Source organism: Antrostomus carolinensis, unplaced genomic scaffold (assembly GCF_000700745.2).
Source record: "Antrostomus carolinensis isolate BGI_N321 unplaced genomic scaffold, ASM70074v2 scaffold15237, whole genome shotgun sequence".
Lineage (NCBI taxonomy): Eukaryota > Metazoa > Chordata > Aves > Caprimulgiformes > Caprimulgidae > Antrostomus > Antrostomus carolinensis.
Window position 1 is genome coordinate 97,295 of NW_010328174.1, and position 21,068 is coordinate 118,362.

General features: G+C 34.5%; 1 protein-coding gene across 1 annotated transcript in view; it reads right to left on the reverse strand.

Annotated features, from left to right (window-relative positions):
- The window catches only part of LOC104528227 (adhesion G protein-coupled receptor A2-like), a gene marked incomplete at its 3' end in the record, with an annotated part of 108,221 nt that overhangs the window by 36,393 nt on the left and 50,760 nt on the right, over nucleotides 1–21,068 (reverse strand). The window contains exons 2-5 of the mRNA XM_010172165.1: nucleotides 18,325–18,396; nucleotides 14,521–14,592; nucleotides 6,645–6,716; nucleotides 5,717–5,880 (exon numbers count right to left, since the gene is read on the reverse strand). Of these exons, the coding sequence (XP_010170467.1) occupies nucleotides 5,717–5,880; nucleotides 6,645–6,716; nucleotides 14,521–14,552 (268 nt within the window). The remainder of the gene's footprint in view (nucleotides 1–5,716; nucleotides 5,881–6,644; nucleotides 6,717–14,520; nucleotides 14,593–18,324; nucleotides 18,397–21,068) is intronic.

Here is a 21,068-nt window from a genome sequence, read left to right on the forward strand (position 1 = left end):
ATGTGCTTTCTTATTTTTTTGCTTTGTGCCCGTTTTTATGTGTACAGTTACAGAGCATGAGAGCAGAAAGTGCTTGCATTTTAACCTGACTCTTCTCCATTAGAGGATGATTACTCTGATTCTCAGTGAAGTGAGACAAACTACAAAAGACACGGTGTTGCTTAAGTACAAACAATTCCCTAACAACTATATCCCCTCCTCACAATATATTATTTACATTTTCCATTAATCTTTTAATGAATTGTATTGCAGAATACAGAAGCCATAAAAGGATCTAGCTCTGCTATTTGTATCCCTCCCTTCGAAGTACACCTCCTAAGTAGGGAGTCTATTATACCAAAAAAAGCTTATTTCAATAATATTTTATGAGTCACAACTTGTTAATTTCACTCATGAGCTAACACTTTAAACTAAAGTAGTTTACAGAATTCAGAGACTGAGTAATAATTCCAACACTGTTGGACACTTACAACTTGTAGCTATTATCTTCCATTCTTTCTCACCTCTATTTTCAGTAGGATGGATTTTTATTCTTCTTTAGTGTTAACACTTTTCTCAGTAGACAACCTCCTAAGGCATGCTAGAAACCTAATCACACAGATCTTATACAGATAAAACTCCAGTTTTGTATTTTGAGCACTCATTCCTTGTCATCCATTGTGGTAGTCCTAATTTACTATTAACACTATGAGTAAATTATGAACCAACCCAAACAATTTCTCACTGCAAGTTTGAAGTAAACAGTTACAATTCTATTCATCGCAACCAATGGGTGCACTACCCATGAATAGAATACACATTTTGTCCTAATACATACTTTCAAAATAACATACAGTAACAACTCCTCTGAGCCATGTGAAACACACTTACAGTTGATTTTCATGGACACAGAGCACCCAGAGCAACAAGAGAATTCAAAACCAGCTTCTGGATACTCAGCGCCTCTGAGAAACAGGCTCCTGAGCCGAGGGAGGCTACTCTACCCCCATAAAAACAGCTGCTCTCAGCCATGTTAATACAAGCAAGGAAAATTACTTAGCTGCAATATTTTATTTTGTAATTTGCCATTACTCTGTGCTTTGCAAGTTCTATTTCCATCATATTTCCCCCCCAAGACTGCATTTTAAAATGAATGTATCTAACATTTGAGCTTATATCTATTTCCTTCATCTGGAAGTTTCTTGACCGAGGATGGTATACAAAGGACATGCATTAATACTAGCTTTGCTAATTGTCTCCGTTTGCCCTTGTTGGTTGTAATTATTGCAACAACATGGGTTTTAGAGAGATGTGCACAATATAGATGAATAAATAATACCGTATCTTAGAACTTCTTTTAACTCTTGTCCTATAGTCTGTCCTGGTTTTGGCTGGGATAGAGCTAATTTTCTTCTCTCAGTAGTTAGAATAGTACTATGTTTTGGACACAATATGGGATTTGGTATGAGAAGAATGTTGATAATATACTGATGTTTTTAGTTGTTGCTGGGAAATCAAGGACTTTCCAGCTTACCATGTTTTGCTAGTCTGCAGTGATGGATTCAAATTGGCATTTGGATATGCTAATGGGATATTCCATGTCATATAACATCATGTTCAGTATATAAATTAAGGTTGGACGGAATTCTGGCTCTCTCTCTTCTAGAATTGTGGTTTCAGGTTCAGTATTTTTGCTCCTCTGTGATCACTATCGGTGGGTGGTGAGCAATTGCACTGTGCATCACTCATTATCATTATTATTGTAATTATTACTTTAAGTTTTATTTTATTCTAGTTATTAAATTGTTCCTATCTCAATCTGTGAATCTCCTTACCTTTACCCCTCCAATTCTCTCCCCTATTCCCTGAGGAATAGTTTTGGGATATCACAGTTAGCCAGTTCCTCATGAAAGGGTCTGACGCAAAGGGCTAGAATGAGCTCTGCTAACATGGCCTGAGAGCCAGTCAAGCCTGTTGAAGATTGCTTTATCAGGTTTACTGCCAGACTGCCTCTCGGCAGACTGCTAGGAAAGGTAAGGACAAAAAGAGGAAGAGAAAGGGTGACATAACAAAACTTGCTTGCCTGAAGGGCTTGTGATGAGATGGCATGGATGTATACGTATCAAACTATCTGGTCAAACAGAGTGAAGTGACTTGAAAAAAAATCTAGGTGCCTCTCTACATTTAGGCTTCCTGAGAACTGCAAGACACTACGTGTAGTTCTTTTAACCTGACTGCTTTATAGGTCCATGCAACAAGATGATGACCAAGATTAGACCTTGTAGACTACATAAACTTGAAAAGCTACTGACACCAAGAAAAGATCTAAACCTATCCACTCTCTACATAAAAAAATGCATAATGATAAGGAATTAAAAATTAATTTATTGTGCATAAATACATTAAGCAAAAATAATTTATTTCTTACTATCCTTATGTCCTTTCTTACTTTTGAATGAATTTATTCTTTTAATTGAAAAAATGTTATAGCATGGTCCCAATTACTTATTTATACACATCTGTAGAGAAAATATATATATGCAAAAAAGCAATACTATAACTTGCAGTATACCTGCATGAGAAAGTATGCTGTCCCAGGAGAATTAGATAATTCTCTTTGTGGTGGAAACAAATAAATAATAATATCTTAAAGCACTATAAAATGATTTTTATACTTTGATCTTTGCAATATTTTTTGTGTAATTTAGTAAATATTTACATCATTTTTAGCCAAATCATTATTGATATCATGTCAACTACTTTCTAAACTTTAAATAAAATCTAACTGGGGGAGACAAGAAAGTCAGCATTTTTCCAAACACCTGTTTTGATGAATCAACGTTTTCTAACAGAAAAAGGCTCCACCAGAGTTGTATGTCAATCATAATTTGCAGAACAAGTGAACTTTTACTACATATTGTTGTCAGTTCAGTAGCATCAATACAGCTTTGGGACTGAGAAACTAAATTCTAATATCTCATTCATCAGTGTAAATAATCAAAACACAGCTTTAAGATCAATCTTTTGTAATCTTCTTAAGACAAAAAACTCATACAGGTCTTTCCTGAGTGGAAAGACTGGTCTTTTCTGAGTGGCCTACAGAATCCATTTCTGATGATGATGATGTGCACAAGGGAAAAATCAAAGACTCCTATCAGATGTCAGGTAGAATTTATAGCACTGGTACTCAGGAAAATGCAGTTTTCCTCCTCTAAGTTTTTGTGCAAGTTTTATTTGGAGTCATGGAGAAACAGTAACAAGACACTGCATGAAGCCAATGTCAAAAACCTTTTTCAGAAAGATACTCCATCCATATCATTATGAATTCACTGCAGTACCTCATAATTAAGGTAAAAGACAAAGGCAAATCTACCTTTTATCATCAAACTAACTTTTCAGCCCTATTTCAAACATTGTCAAAAATTGTTTTATAGCCAAACATTTCTGAAAGTTGTAAATTTCTGTTAAAGAAAATGTAAGTATTTTGCAAGCAGAACCCCATGAATTCCCAACTGTGCAGTTACTTAAATTAACTCTTACAAAAATCCCCAAAGTAGGTTTTTAACTGTTTTCAGTGGGCGACTACTTTGGCTGTTGTGAGTTATCAGGTGCCTGAGAAAGATTTGCCAAAAAGAAATTTGAAAGATGACTGCTTTTCCCATCAAAACATAGAATAAATCTTAAAAGCTCATGGCAAACTGCTCCCTGTAGGTATCCAGAAATTTTTTTTACTGTCTAATTTCCTCTCCACATACTTTGACTTTTTGGTTCATTCCCTAACTTGCTTGAAAAGATCTTTGCCATTTCCCTTCTTTTTTTAAATTTTTGCCCTTCCATTCTTCTTTTCTTTGCTTGTCTTCTACAATACCTCATGACATCTCCTAGCATGCAGAAGGAAGAGCAGTAACTATAAATACAAATGTGTGACAGTATGGAAGATGTTCACATTCAGAGTTTTTAATTTTTAAAACACTTAATATTTTCTTTAAGATATGCTTAATTTGATTAGCTCTATGCATATTTCAACACACATTATTTTTAAAACATTCTCAATAGCTGTTATTATTTTAGTGCCAGACAGCCTTCTACTATGCATAAGTTCAAATTAAGTTACTGAAAATGAAACTGCTAAATGCTGTGGGCACCGTGAACTGCCCAACAGATATTATGAGCACCATGAAGTGGTGCTCATATTACTTGGCAGACACTACAGAGCTGATGGAAGGCTCAGCAAATATAACCATCGGATATTAAAAGCAATGTCAAGCTATTGGCAGTCATTACAAATCTTGTCAAGTGTTCTGTGGACATTATAAATAGCAGTGAGAACTAGATGGGGCATTATAAATTCTGTATCAGAGGTGTGGTAAGGAATTAGGAATTAAAGTATGAAATTCTGAGAAATTGCTTTCATTTCCTCTGTAAAATTCACAGGCTCATATTCATGGGCAACCTGGAAATACCAATTAAAAGTCCTTAATAAATTCTTCTGATTATTCCAGCATTGCCAGAAGAAGAACTTTTCCTGCTGGGAAATAGATCTCTATGAAGATGCCCATGCTGGGTCTCTATAAAATGGCAGCTTGTTACTTGAGAAGTATTGCAGATTTTCAAATGTTCAGACTACTGGAAAGCTCTCTGCCTTTCACTCACAAGAGCTTATTCCTTATTTGCCTCCAGAAAGGTATCTGTGTTTCCTTAACAATTCAGCTGATGGACCGTCTGTAGCTAGTATTCACATCCTTTGACATCTCTCCCAACTTGTTAACATTTGCATTTGCTGTCAAAACCAAATGTTTTGTTATTACTCTAGTCAACCCTGATCTCCCTTCAGCTATAAATGTGTTAGTAACACACATCATTCCTCTTGCGATTATTAGGATAAAAGCATACTTTCCTTTTGTTTCTGTAAGACATTAGCAAAGTCACCATCCCAGCAATTTTCTGTCATTCAAGAAAGTAAAAGATTCAAAGATTCTGTGAGTAATCAAATACATGTGAAATTATACTTCTGATTACGGAACCCACCAGCATCATCTTAGGTAATGATTTTTTCTCTGCAGTATATGATACTTTAAAAAATTCTGGTTTAGTCTGCTCTTCGCTAGACAGTGTTCAGTGCAAGGTGAATTTTCTTTACTCATTCATATATTTTTGTTTCCTTGTTCACACCATATCCACCATGCTTGCTATGGTGGAAAATCTTTTCCAAAAAGCAACTCATTTATACATCTTCAAATACAGACTTGATCTAACTGAAGCTTACTGCAGAAGTTCTATTCATTCCCAGAATGCAGTTCTAAAAGTTATAGTTACTGATTTATAAAAATGAAAAATGCAAGAATGAAATCTGACATTTACAGTGTCAGAGATATAACTTGAAAGGAACATTCTATAAATCACTGTAGCAATTGTCAGTTTCATGCAGTATACAATGCAGAGCTACCTACCATCAAGGGTTAATGTTTTAAATCGTAATTACATGCTATCTTATATTTAGACAGGACAGTGGTGTTCTTGCAATATATATATTACTTTGTATGAAATAAGAAACTTGTATTTTTTTCCATTCTCTTTCAATCTCTGCTGTATTTTCTGTGCCATATATCTGAATTTCTTGGGCCTATAAGCAAGTCAGATTTATTACTCTTTTTATTTTTTTGGCATAATTTCTGTTTTTTAGTATTTTCTCCATATTCCACTTCGATTTGTAATGTTAACTGAGAGTACAGCTCACCACATATCAGCTGGTTTTCCTTCAGGTTACGAAATGACAGTCCTTGTAAAGCACTGGGGTAAGCACAAACCGTTTCCTCCGCTATTCGAACTGAAGCATTCCTTGCCCATTGCAAGACCCATTTTAGATTACAATCACAAATGAGTGAATCGGTGTTGAAATGTCTACAAAGGCAAAGAGAGATCACAATTGGTACACACGCAATTTTCATAAACATACTTTCTTCTGTAAGATTCAAATTATCTAACTCCCAAGAGAACTAATTCTAGATAGATGCATAACTACAGATGTGTAATTATAGATGTATAAATATAAAGATAACCTGAGACAACTAATACACATTGTCCCATTGTTAGTGACTTCCAAGACATTGTGCCAAAAGTTTTGGTTACAGAACAGCACCACTAACTACTGAATTAAATTTTAGTATGTGCTTCTGTAGAAAGTCATACTATAATATACTTTCCCTTACTAAAAACTCTTTAAAGTAAAAATTTGACCATAGAACAATCCAGTATACACTTTTAAATCTCAGAGAGGTGCACTTAATATAAATAATTGGGAATTGTTACTATAATTGCAGGAAAAATATTTGTGTATTTAGAGTTATTATATGAAATAAATTTATTTATTACTATATTGCATGAAAACATGGAAAGGTATAAGATCATAAAGGACAAAAAAACAGGGATGCTAGTCAGGATGGCTAGACTGGGCTAGTCAGGAATGGGGTCAAGTTGTCAGCTCTATCCATTTCACTGGGACAGGCAGAAGTCGGTAGCTCATCAATAGTGAGACAGACATTGATAACAAAATACTGCCTATTTTACATTTGGAATGCACTGCCAGAAATAATCCTGTTTGAATTCATATTCAACTCTCCTATGTTTATTCTAATGTCTTTCTTGACATAAGGAATGATACTTACAGTGCTTTCAGGGCTAGCAGCTCAGAAAAAAGTCCATTCATGAGAGTTGAAAAAATATTCCCTGACAAATTCCTAGAAAAAAGCAATTTACAGTCAGTTATAAAAAATTCAAGAAGAAAACAAAATTGTTGTAGAGTATAATTTTCCCAATAATAATTAAGAATCTACTTTCGTAATAACTCTAAAAACATATTTAAATTTTATGGGGTTTTTTCATAAATGAAAGTAATATACAAATCAAATAATACACTTTTACTTCTTTTATTTTCACAGCATACATATAATTCACGTGGTCTAATAAACAGAGATACTTCTACATATTTAATAGATTAGAATTCTAGAAGAGTATATTCTAGAATTTAAGTGAAAATATTCATACCATTAGTCAGTGAGACCTATTTTGTATTTTTATAGTATATGTAGAATGTCACTTCAAGGTAAAGAAATAAAACCAGTGTCTTAATTAGTAATGTTCAGAAGAATTCAAGCAATTCCTTGAAATCGTAATGAGTTTTCAAAGTAACCACACAAATAGTTTTATTACAAAGGACTTTAAACAAACTGGTTTTCCCATCCTTAAATTAAGGACACTTACATTTTAACTACTGTTTTACTATTTCTTGTCTTGATAGCTGAATGGATTAGGCTGAATACCTGAAAATAGATGCAATTAAATTTTGCCTAGTTTAACAGTATTGCTCTGCCAGTGCCTTAATAGTATAAAAACCAAATTCTTAACACCAAGTAATACTGTCTTTTTCTACACCAGTAAACTGAAAAATTAGTGCAGGATCCAAGATTAACATTTCATAGCATATGAATTACCTACTTTTGAAATACTGATGTATGCTCCTTTCTATCCAGTGCCTGAAGCCTACGTGTCTGAATTCAAGGATGGTTACAAAATTTTTGCTATCAAGGAAATTTCAGATCTCTTCTTTAGAGATTTATTGTTACATATACATATTTAAAAAGTAGAATGTCAAAGAAAATGGTTTAATCACTTTTTCATTAAAAAGGATGTTTTATTTCTGTCTACAGAGTAAAGAATGTATACTAAAGTGAAGATACAAATTTAGATCAGGAGCAATGTTCAACAATGAGAAATCTACCAAGTCACAAAGAGGCTGAACCAGCCTCATGAAGTAAGAAAGAATAAAATACTCAAGAATCACAATTTCTACAGAAACCTGTACAGATACATATGGATTGATGAATTCAAGAAAGAAGAGAAAAGAGAAAATACTGTTAATTTATAAATTACTTTAAGAAAGGTATGCATAATTCTTGAAACAATAACAAATCTTGTTTTTGTATACAATTAATTTTTCATCACTGAAATAATGAAAAAAAACTTCAAAGTTTCATGGTAATTTAAAGCAAAATTCTACTAATACAGAAAAATAAACTATCTCAGGAATGTTAAGTGAAATTATTTCTCATTATATTGAGTAACGATGAGATGTGTTGATATAATTGAAATCATTGTTAAGATTTTGTCTAACAATGCACCTTTGATACAGCTGTGGTGCAAAGCTCTTGGAAGTAGAAAGGCTTTTGAGTATCTCTTCAAGTGTGGGTATGTCTAAAGGTGGAAATTAATGTTTGCTTGTAGCTACTTAGTTCTATCAATTTATTATTTTGGGTGTAGCAACAGGAACTAAAAATACTGAGCATTTCACAAAGACTCAGTTACCTCTTTACTTAAAATAAAATGGATTTACTCACGTGCTTATTGGACATAAGGCCAGAGGAGGCCTATACTGAAGCAGCTCAGTGAAGTGGGACGTTAAACGGACTAAATCAGAAACTGATAACCCTGACATTTACACTGAAGTAAAACAGTTGTTCCACTAATATGAAAGCAGTTACAGTAATATAAACTTACTGACAGAGGACAATCATGCTGAACTGAAGCATGGGGAAAGCAATCTGCCTAGCCTTGCATGGATGGCAGCCAGAAGGCAGAAATACAGGGGTTTTCTTTTCTCTGCCTTACCCCACAATTAATTTTTCATCACTGAAATAATGAAAAAAAAAAAACTTTAAAGTTTCACAACAACATTTCTGATTTGATGCAAATCCCAGCTTTCCCTTAAATTGCTAGCCAGGCTTCATACAGCAAAACAAACAAAACACTAGGTCTGAAGTTTTGTAATTCCATTTGGACCAAAGGAAGGCTTTATGTCTCATCAATATTTTAGAAAACAGGGAAAAACTGTAAGTCATTTCCACAGCTGATGTTCAGCAGATGTATGGTAGCTATGCACCTGTCTGTTCCCTGTCTACTGAATCTATGTGCTTTCCATAGGTCCTATGAAAACCACCAAGATACCTAGCCAGAAGTGACCTACACTGTGTTAACCTAAAAATTCTCAAATCAGGTTCCATTTACAGATTTGGGGCTTCTTTTTATTGTGACAGAGAAGTATGTAACCCTTTTCTTCAGTGGTTTTGCCAAGTGCTGGGAAAATTGAGTTCCTGACAGTTCAAAAGTCAGAATAAAGACAGCAAGCCAATTTTTCATATTCTTCTGGCAATGACCTGGCTTGAAGTTTCTGTAATACTACTACTAATAATTAACAAACTAGGATCATGTTCAAAGGGCTGTATAAGTCATAAAGGAATACATTTCTATGTCCAAGAAACACAGTATCTAGATCTCCAACAGTGAGAATAGCTACTTCTCTAACAAAACTTTCAGAAATCTTCTTAAATCACCCCAATAGCATATGCATTTCTGAGCTAGGTATCTGCAGTACCCTGCAAATGCCTGGTTCTGTCAGTTCACATCATTTATGTTATATGTTAAAATATGTTGAAATGCATAATGTTGTGAAATTCCACCATTTCAGATATCCTAGAACTCCACTCTTGCTTGATTTAAAAGGACATTTGTTCTAAAAAAATTTGTATCACCAAGTTTCCAAACATTTCAAACATAACAAATTAATGCACTTACTATGCCATTAACTTACTCCATTAACAGTAGCATGTGCTTTCTGTTATATCAGAGGTAAAACATTTTGGTCTTACATATTAGGGCCTACATTTTTTTTTTATATATACCAAATACTCTTGTGCTTTTACAGAAATGAATAAAACACTTTTGCCAAAAGCTTTCATATAAATGACGAACGCCATAAAACAGTCAAAGGGACTTATGTGTCTCAAAGGATCATTTTGAGGCAAAATATACAAGCAGGAGTATATGCGTATGAAGAATGCTTCACTCATGAGCAGTATTAAAAAGCAAAAGCTGAATTCAAGGGTGACAGATAGATATTCTGTGCCAAAAGGCTGGGATAGGAGGGGTAAAAAATGACAAAAACACAAATACAGACAGGGCAGGTGATGGTGCATATTTTCTTGATGTTGCTAAAGTGGGTTCTGTTTGATTCACCACGTTACTGGCTTTGTACTTTATTTCTGAACCCATACAAAGTGATTAGGTGCTTCAGTGACAGCAAGAAAGTCACACAAGAATTTATGGTATAGTATTACCATAAAGCTAACTGCTGACGACGAATCAGAGGCAGGATGAAGAATAAATCAGATATACTTCAATCAAACAATTGGAAGTAAGGAGGAAGTTCTGTTTCAAACTTTCAAAAGGAAGATCCAGCCGTAGCTGCTTGTTGAAACAGATTCAAGGTTGTAACATTTCAGAACCAGAAGAGATAACTTATGGGGGACTAAATAAATTAAAACTGGTATATCAGTACAGTGGCACCATCCCAGCATTCCACAGCTCTTGATATTTAGATTAAATATAAACTGAATTAATGCAGATGGCAGCTCCATTACCTAGAAGAAATACATTTGCATACATAATTCTGGAACAAAGCACTGAAACATGGCCACTGAGGGGCCAAAGGAGATTTGGAAGATTTGTTGCATTTAATTATGTCACTCCTAGTTAGAATACATGCACCTCATCACAGCATAAACACAGCCAAAGGGTAATATATTAGCCAAAAAAGTTAAGCTAGTATCTTAGAAGACATAATAAATCTTCTCTTATACTGTCTGCGGCAATGTCAGATGCATCTGTCATATGATGTGAAAGCATTTTGGAATCGTTTTCCAGAGTACAAATCATCAAATCCAAGAGGGTGTAAAAATTAGATTAGTCTCAAGGAACACAATCACAACTCACTGGTTGCAGTCATTTCAGGAACTGTCTGAAATTTTAGCTGTCATTAGTAACTTGAAATTCAATTCCTATTCACTGAAATACACATCCTGACTGCAATCAGACCTCTTTTCTAAATTATCAAAAGGTTTATGATTTCTTTTGTTTTCTGTATGCATGTGTGTTTTCAAAACAATAATATATACTACTAATTATTTTTTTCTTAATTACAGAATCCTGTAGGTTGTCCTGTTCTAAAACAGACTGCACAAAACTCATCCTTCATTTTAGTGAAGTATTTAAACATACCTTTACCCTACTCCGTTTAGATATATGCATCATATCGTTTGGTTAAACATCCTGTGTTGGTTTGGGCCTAACTCCATTTTTTTCAAACTGAATTAGGCTTACAAGACTGAGTGAAACACACTGTGTTATTTTGTTTCACCTGGTACTTGTGCTTGTAAACAGTGTGAGAAAATCTCTTCTCTGTACTTCACAGAAGGAGCATTAAAAGATTTATGTTCTTTGCTCCTTTCAGTGGACTGACGGCTCTCCCTACTGGTTTTGTTAACAGCCTGCAAAGTTCCTCCATCTCTGCTAACTACACAGGAGAGCTCTAATTACCATAATCAACAACTACATAAATCAACGCATATGCATATATCTTTATATTGCTCCTTCAGCAATAAACCACACGTGATGGCTCTGTTCCATGTTTAAGAACTTGTCATCTTTTCCTTGGTACAATTATATACACTTATATTACACCGAGTAAATGCTTCTCCTTAACCTTTTCAGAGAACAGCTTTCTCATACTCCTGAAATTACAAGTAAACATAATCCAGAGTTATCACTAGCAACAGAAAGGTGAATTATTGTATTTTAAACATGTTTAAAAAGCTTAATTTTGGGAAGTTTGTATGAACCTCCAAAGAGAAAAAAGCTAGAAAGCATTAGAAAAGTACCAGGTGGCATTACCTTGCAGTCAACAAGCAACCACCAGTTCTTACACCAGAGGTAAACTGAGATCCCAGCTTAAATAAGTACTATCAGCATTATGTCATTATATGAGACTTCTGAGACAGAGGAACAAATGATACTATAAATAGCGGGGAACAGTTCCTCTTGATTGATATTGGGGTTGTATTTGATCACAAAATAATCCTTGACCCAACAAGAGTAATGGTACTTTTGACTTTGGTTTGGTAAGGAGGATGGTTCCTACAAAAGAGAAAGTCATAACTTTTGACACAGCAATCATTAAATGATTTACTTGGATAACATTAAATGATTTACTGGAAGACAGTGAGTGAGTGGCTTTTTGGTGTTTGGTTGCCAGCCAGGCTAAAACCACCACACTGCTATTTTCTATTCTGTTCAGTAAGGTTTGTCATTTGGATTATAGGTATTTATGGGAGAAGCATACACTAAATTCTGTAAATTATCTTTCCTAAGGCCACCTACAGTATGTCTACTGATCTGCAGAACTAGTTCAAATCCAAAAAATACCTGGGCAACTAGAGGCTTTCTAGGCTAATTCCACTCACACAAAAACAGTAGTTAATGGGTTTCTTCTGCTTATGTACTATAATGTTAGATGTATACGAAAATCAATAAATAATTTGCCTTGTCTAGAAAATTAGCAGTCTTTTTATATGATTACATGATATATCTTCAATAGATGGATATTGATTTTTTTCCCCCATTTCTGATCTGACAAAACTTTTTTACATTCTTTCTTTCAAAACTCATTCGGTTACTCAAATACAACAAGGCCAGACTAGCAGGTCTACAGTTACCAGAATTGTCATTTTTTCCACTGACACATGGACATAACATTCATAAAAGCTTGAAGAACCTGGCATTAAGTGCATTTACTGTAAGACACTGTAAAACAACAGATAGGATAGAAGGGAGGGAAGTGAGACATTACTGGTGTTCTGCAGAAATGGTCTTGTGACTGATTGCATTCAGTGCCTTCACTAATGAGTCAGAAACATTAAGCATGTGAAAATAACAAAATAATAACAAAACTAAGGATTGGTCAATATTAAGAGAACTATCATACAACGTGAACATTCTTGAAGATGAGAGGTCTCATTATTCCATCAAAGTGAAAAGTGTAATAAGAATGCCACTTCAGAATTTAATTAAGAAAAGTCTAATTCAAATCTCTGCTATAAACTGAGGCCTCGGAAGGAAAACAATAGAGAAAACCCTGTATCTGCACCCACGTGGAAATGAAAGTTAGCCCCATCTTGAGGAAAACATAAATATTTACTTACGATGTCCAAAAAGACTAGATGGAGGAAAATACAGTTACCGTATTTTGTTAATGATAAAGGTTAATGATAGTGTAGAGGGAACTGGTGAGACTTTCTTTGGATATCAGATATGCTCAGAAAAGATTTGCCAACACTTGGACAGGTACACAGGTTATTAGAATGAGCAGGGATATGGTAAATCTGTTTTACAAAATGAAACTGTGTGGCTTGATCAGCCCCGTAACTACAGGCATTCAGCATGCATATTATGCCTTTTTCAGACATCTCTAGCATCAGTGAAGAATGCAGAGATATACTGACACACTCTTAATCGGAGGAACGGGATAGTACAGCCAAACATTGTCACAGAACAAATGTTGGATACTCACTATGAATGAATTTCTGTTCCTTTTCCTCTAATAATACTCTATTTTTTTTTAAATGATACAGAGCATTGAGTAGATGTTTCAATGGCATTGTCCACTACAATGTCAAAACACCTCTCCTATGTTTTAATGGTTATCCTAGAACAGACTGGTTTTTCTCCCTTGCATTACTTAATATTTACCTACGTTAAATTTCATTTGCCATTGTACTTCCCAGTCATGGAGTCCTGTACATTACTTCTGTCCTTCTTCAAAATCAACTCTTGTCTCCAATTCTCTGGTTAACTTAGTATCTACTAGCAAACTTTGCAATCATAGATTTTATCTCTTCTTCCAGGTCATCTGATTCTCCCTAAAACTGAACAGCCTGGGTATACTATCTCATAATCTCATGTTTTCTGAGTGCTCTTTCCTGAACAGCCTGATAATCTTTTGATCACACAGGCTCTCTGGCATGCTTATGGATATGCAAGTTGATTGCTTTGCTCCTAGAACATATTCCAGTGGACTTGCACGTGATAAACTAATGACTCAAAAAGTATTATGAAAAATAAAATGTATAATACAACATCTTAAACACACAGCCTAAAATTAATATTTCTGAAGCAATTTGAACTACCCTGATTTTCCAAATTTTCTTGATACTCCATAATTTTATTTTCAATATATACTTGTATTTTATGAAACACACTTCAGAAAAAAAAAATGTATAAAATTCTAATTGAGCTGTAATGGGTAGAAAGAGCAATGAATCCTTTTTAACCAGTATAAGTCTCATTTGTGTGCTTGACCTTTAATTGTCTCCAACACATGCAAATAGAAATGCATTCAAATAGAAATGTCACATTGAGGCTCTTTTGTGAAAATGAAATTTAATTCTTTGCAGTTCTGATAGATTTTACAATTACAAATAGGAACAGCATCTTTAAAATATCAAGTTATCACAATTAAAGGCTCTGGAGAGGACTTCTTTTAAGTACAAAACCTGTAACTTTCTTATAATGAAAGTTTATTGCCATCTGTACTTAGGTAAGCCATGTGACAGTTTGGATTTCTCCTGTTTAAAACCAAAGTGGTGTTATACTCACAGTTTGTGAAGACTGTTAAGTCCAACAAACATTTCTGGTGTTAGGCAACCAATTCTGTTATTTGAAAGATCCCTAGAACAAACAAAAAAACCATGAAACATTAGGTCTTATTCATATGCACACCTACAAAATCACATACAGCCTCTTTATTTTTAACACTTCACAAGTTAGAGATAAACAAGACATAAAAGCTTCTGTAATGTAACATAACTGAATTAAATAGATTTAACAACTTTTATATTAACATTGAGCAATATTCCACAATTAAATATACCATAATGTAACTTATAATAATTGCATTAAAATGTTATTTTATATATGTAGCAAATTTAAAAAAATGAAAACTATATTCAATATAAAGATTTTTCTTTATCAAAGTTAGCACCTCTTTGTTTACATATGAAAAACACTATGCATTTTGTTGCATGCAATATTCTGCAAAAATTGACATATTTTTACTGTTTACTAATGTCTTTTCTCATTGACAGCATCCTTTCTTACTGAAGAAGTCACAGAAACCAGAGGGCAATTAATTTTTGAGCTAGCAATGATAAGCACTTGGCAAGCTCTTTTAAGAGCAATACTATGGCTGTCTCAGACAACAAATAGCGCAAGGCATTACATTCTGTAACTCTTGTCTGCAGAAAGGTGAATGGATGTTTTCTGTACAAGTCATAGCTACCACATAATGTATAGGATACCTACAGGAAGGAGATAAAAACAGGTATGAACAATTACATTGTGATAACAACATGAATGCTGCCCTTTGGTGCATTCTGGACTAGTGTTTAATTTTTACATATTTTGGTTTCAACCTTGACTCAAATTTGCCTTCTTATTAAGTATAGTTTTTTTAAAATAATTGCTGTAATGTAAGGATTTTAAGTTATTATACACCCATTAAAATGTTAAAATTTATCTGAATATATGTGTTTTAAAATCAATGGCAGTCTTCTGATTCCTTTGTTACATTGTGCAGATTCCCTGTTTCCCCATTGTTACATGAGAACACTAAAGTAATCAAACATGAGAATGAAGGTTGTAGTTTGACAAATCCAGTTATTGCTTTCATGAAGACATATCCAATTAGCTAGAAAGTGAAGGCAATTTCTTTAGAATCCACTACAAAGTCTTCTTCTATCAGACAAAGATTATACTGTTGTACAATTAAATGATGAAACATCTTAAATGCTTGTCAGGGATATTAAGTAGGCAACAGCTAAGAAAACAGTGCTGAAAACAATATAGTGCAATACTTGCATATTAGTATTATTCTTCAACTTCTCTCAATGAGACCTGCATAGAAAATCTAAAAATGTAAGTTTAAGACAAACATACATTCATATATCTATCTATATATCCTTCTATTAGAAGATGTAAATAGTAAACAAGAAGGTACCCAGAATTCTTGGTTGGGTAATGCTTTACTTCTGCCCAAGCAAATTCTGAACACATATGGAAAAAATATATCACTATGTGGGTCATAATTTGGGTAGCAAAAGTAAATTTCATCTAAACTAATCAAAACAAGTGTCTATTTCTCTAAGTGTGGCACTCAGTAAAATGGCTACATAGCCTTTTCTCAATGTTTACTTCAGTTACTGTTATTTTCACAATAAGATATATAGCAGTGGTTCAAATCTCTGTATTGTAAAACACGTTTTCTAAAAAAAATTAGCAAAAAGAAAAGACAGCTTGCTGCACATTCCTTCAGACTAATACATGTTATATTAGACATAATTCAATTTGTAATGTACAAAGTTGGTGTTCCTTTCCAGGAGTAAGACATTTAACTTACTAATGCTGACTTGTAAAATTGATGTTAGAGAAAACAAAACTCTCCTCTGTTGAATAACTGAGTGCCATAATTTTAGTGCTTCATAAATTTTCAGTTTTCATCAATTTTGTGTGTACCTTTCTGAGTAAACTCTTGAAATAACTCCATTTGCCATTCAAATACAAATTATAACAGTTCTCCAAGTCATTCACAGAAAACATTCAGATATCTCTTGCAGTTGCCCACATTACATCAGCTTCTGCTTTACACAGCATCATTTGTAGTTTACATGTGAAATAAGAAGATGTGGATGTAAACTACAGTCTTAAAGCAATTAATGTATTCAGCATTCAACAGGAGTTTACACTATTCCTTTTGCTGCCTGCAACCCAACAGTTGCATAGTGAAGGAGTGCAGAGATTTTCTTGTTTACCAGGAAACTACACCGACTTGCACCAAATATGTGGCAGTCTAGTAATTAATGGATTTCCTGTCTCTAGAGTGCTCCCAGTGTTACTTGCTTATAGCAGCAACGACGGTTTTTTTGAGATCTAGCATGATAAATCTCAACGTTGCCATTCCTAGCTTGCTGAAGAGTCTTTTCTTCTCACTTTTCCCAGTGCCTACTGACTTTTTCTTCCTTGATTTGTCTCTCCTGACCGACCTGTGCTTGACTTGCACAGGTTTCCTGGTTTTCCCACAAGAGGTCAGGGTTGTGTTATTAGAGTACACTGCCAAAGCAGCAATTAGCACTCATTTTCATGATTTCATTGTCTTGTTATCCCTGTATAAAAGTTGCAACCTAATGTTTTTCTTTGTATTAAAAATGGATATGCTGCTCTGATTTATTCATTATTACGTCATTGGCTTTCTACTCAAACACACTAAAGCTTAGTGGTTGGTGTTAGAAAATACTGCTACCTCCATCATCAGAGATGGAAACCTTTTACTTAGGTTGCGCAGTTCTCCCTGTATGTAGCTGTTAGGGAATTTAACCTCAGAGCAAAAGAGCAGAAGGATTTGTAAATTTATTTTTCTGTGGATTTGCAAATTTATTTTTCTGGGGATTTGCATTCCTTCTCATCTAAATCTTACCATTCCACAAAAATAATCCCTGTTATTCTCATAGGTTTTCTCATCACATTAAAAAAGCACACACAATGGCTAGGCAGATTTATGGCATGTGCTGATAGCCTGGTTAGCCAGTACATGGACATTTGGGTGCTGCCACTTGGAAAATTATAATTAAAAAAGGGTTCACCTCACTTTTACTTTAGGCTGAGTAGAACTAAGGAGTCTGTAGTGCTTGCTGATTAAAAGCAAAAAGGCTCATTTGTAGGATCCTAGTAACTTAGATATTTTTACCCCCTAAAAATGTAGTTTAAAAAACAGTCAGTGTTTTCAAAAGTACTATGAGAACATTTATAAAGACAGGAATGCAAGAATGATGGACAGGGAATATACTGCATAAGTCTTGTTTGCTTAGAAAACCACACTAAAAATAAAAAATATCAAGCAGAGTTAAAGTGAGAGGTATGAAAATGGTAGATAAATTCTAAAGCATGGCAAAGTGTCCTTTCCAAGAATTTATTTTATAGATCTGGTCTGTGATAGAAGAAAAGTAGACCTTACACAATGAAAAAAACTTAGCATAACACAAAACATTGCTTACAGATATTTAAACTATTAATTTTATTTCTGATTAATGTCTATTGTGATATATTTTCTGCTAAGTCATTAATTAGACGTTATTTAAATTTGTAGTTGTACTTGTTAGGACATTTACTGGAGAGGAAACAGATAATTTTAAATGGGAAAAGGCAAAAAAAGAAGGAAGAAATGTGAAAAAAATAAGGTAAATAAGAAGTAAAAGGCATTTAAATTTAAAAAGCACAGTGTGTGATTTTCTATTTTACAGCCAGTGTCCTTATGTCATTATTGCTTGGTGGCATATTTGAGTTGCCCAAGGATAGAAATGTCGATACAAACACAATTTTCAGAATAATTCAAATGGAATTAATACTTACAGGCGCTTCAATTCAGAAAGTCCATAGAAGGCCCCTGGCTCAATTGTGCTGATCAAATTATTCTTCAGATCTCTAGAGAGACATAGTAGGAACAGCAATTAATTACCACTTTACCTACTGTACTACTGTTATACACGAGGAGTGTGAAATGCGATGCAATTCTAACCTTTGTCTTAGCTAACACCAAGAATTAATATTTTTGAAATAGTAACATTAAAAACATTACATCATTTGCAGTTTATAAAAACATATTTTTCCAAGTGAGATGTTTAAGTTTAGATGTTAAAAAAAATATTTGCTTGTTTTAATTCTTTTCCTATTTATACTTTTCAAAACAACCTTACCAGCCATTCTTACCCCAGAAAAACATGTTAATCAATGATTGAATAAAATAATCAGTCAGCAAACCAAAAGCCTTTTCGTTTCCTTGTTCATTGTGCTGTGCACTTTACACTTAATAAATTTCTCATTTCCACCTAATGTAGGAAAAGCAGCTGGCATGTGAGACATAAACAGATAAGTCAGGTTTCTGTCCTGAAATACAAGTAATTTCTTATATTTGGCAGATGGGTGCTTCATTTTGCACTTGGTGACAATCTAGAGGATTGGTTGTTGCGCAGATAAAGAATATTTCACTGGCATTAGTAATCTCATCTGCTCTTGGCACAGTGCTTGGGGCCATGACATTGCTCTCAGCTCAGTCCCCATGGAGATTTACTACTGAATTGTCTCAAGACTTTTGTGATGTGAACCCTGAGGAAATGCCTTCAGTGCTGTTAGATAAGCAGGCCTAGGAGATAAATATTGTAAATTCTTGTAGAGTCAGTGTTCATCTTCTGACATTTTGCAATTCATAGGGAACGACTGGTGCTCAGTAAAATATCAGTGTTGTTTCTCAGACTGGCCACTTCCAGGGTATTACAGCACATACACTGCCTGACTCTGCCAAAGTATGGATGTATCAACAGCCACGAGTCATCTTATTTATGACTTTTTTTTTTTTTTTAACTGCGAAAAAAACATACCCTAGGCAAAATCTCGGTTCCACTAGCTGTGATTGCCCTCAATAGGCAAGATTTCATCCCAAATGTTTATTTCACAGTAGGATATATTTTTTTGGCAGTCATTTTTGCAGATCTTTTGAACACAGTTCCAAAAATTTGTGTGTCACACCCAATTTGCTTTAGTGATGATGTTGATGAGCGATCTGTCCCTAATAAAGATCTCAGTCAGCTTCTTAATGGTCAAGTTCGGCTTTCGGTTTGCAACGTGCAACACTAAGAGTCCTTAAGAAGGTGATAAGACATTTTTTTTACTTGTGTACAAGATGTTTCGTCTTACTCATAAGAAATGCAGAGCTATCAAATGCATGGCACACCAAGACTGCAATTTTTGTGGAAAAAAGAGCTCAGAGTTTATGCTGCATAATCAACAAGGTATGGTATCACAAGTAGGATACATGATAACATCACCTGTCCAATAATTTTAGACTACCATTTCTTTGTTCCAGCTTGCTCTACGTAGTGCTTTCATCATGACTACACGTTGCACCTGATCTTGCGATGTTATTGAAAAAAGCAAAGGACTAGGAGAAAGGTAGGAAAACTGGAATCAAACAATAGGCTACGCTTGGAGTCTTTTTAAAACGTGTTACAAAGCATACAGGTTTACTTATCAGGAGTATCTGTGATTAAGTAATTTAACGGAAGTTACAGGCATTCATAAAGCAATGAAATATATTAGAAAATTTTTTGGCCAGGCATGTCTGAAAATTAGTGGTTTAGTTTCTTACTGTTTGTATCTTAGCTTGGTTCAGATATTTCAAAGTTCCTTTTTTTCAGTTGCTTTTTTCACTAATAAATGATTATTTGTTCGTTATGCAAATAAACTCAATAAAACATGCTAATCTCAGTCCAACGCAAATACAATGGATGTTACAGGAACATATCAAAAATGCACCAGCTATTCCAGTTGCCCAGTACTGATGTAACTTTTAAGCAGTAATGCATGACTCTATGCATACATAGACACTTTAAGCATATGCATTAGATGGCATAGGTCATTCCTATTTGCCAGAGACACAATGGCAGTCCCTCACTTGTTGCTAAGCTAGTAAAAAGCACAAAACCCAAAAGTGCTTCCTTTTCCCTGCTACTGTGCAGCACAGAGATAAGTCAGAGCCCATGAAATCACCCATAGTCTCAAGAAATCAGCAATATGAGCCAGAGGCAAGGGGAGCAAAAGCAGCACACAGGAGGGGGAAAAAAAAAAAAAAAAAAAAAAAGGAAATTGTCAGTTCAGGAGACAGGTAAAGGTGCCAGAAAGGGGAAGACCTTGGGCAAGGACCTTGATGGTGATTTGAGTGTTGATAAGAAAGCTGCACAGTCTATGACTAATTTTAGGTATAAGTCTAAGCTCTTTCCTTTATCCTGGAAATTACATAAGCAAAACAATGGCAGAAACACAGACAAGGTTGCTGCTTGCACTGATTCTTATCCGGCAAAGCACACAACGACCTCATGGACGACAGAGAGGAATGAGGGGCTACAGTCATCCTCCTGCAGGTACTCTGCCCTTCTCCCAATTCCCTAAACCAGGCAAAGCCATTTTCTTTCTTGCTTTGCCCCCTTCCCTTCTACTGGATTTGGATGAAAGTGACAGGAGCTGATTTAATCACAAATGAAATACAGTGGACTACATTTATTATCATGAAAACACTCTCTAAGAATTGGAAGCAGCTTTGA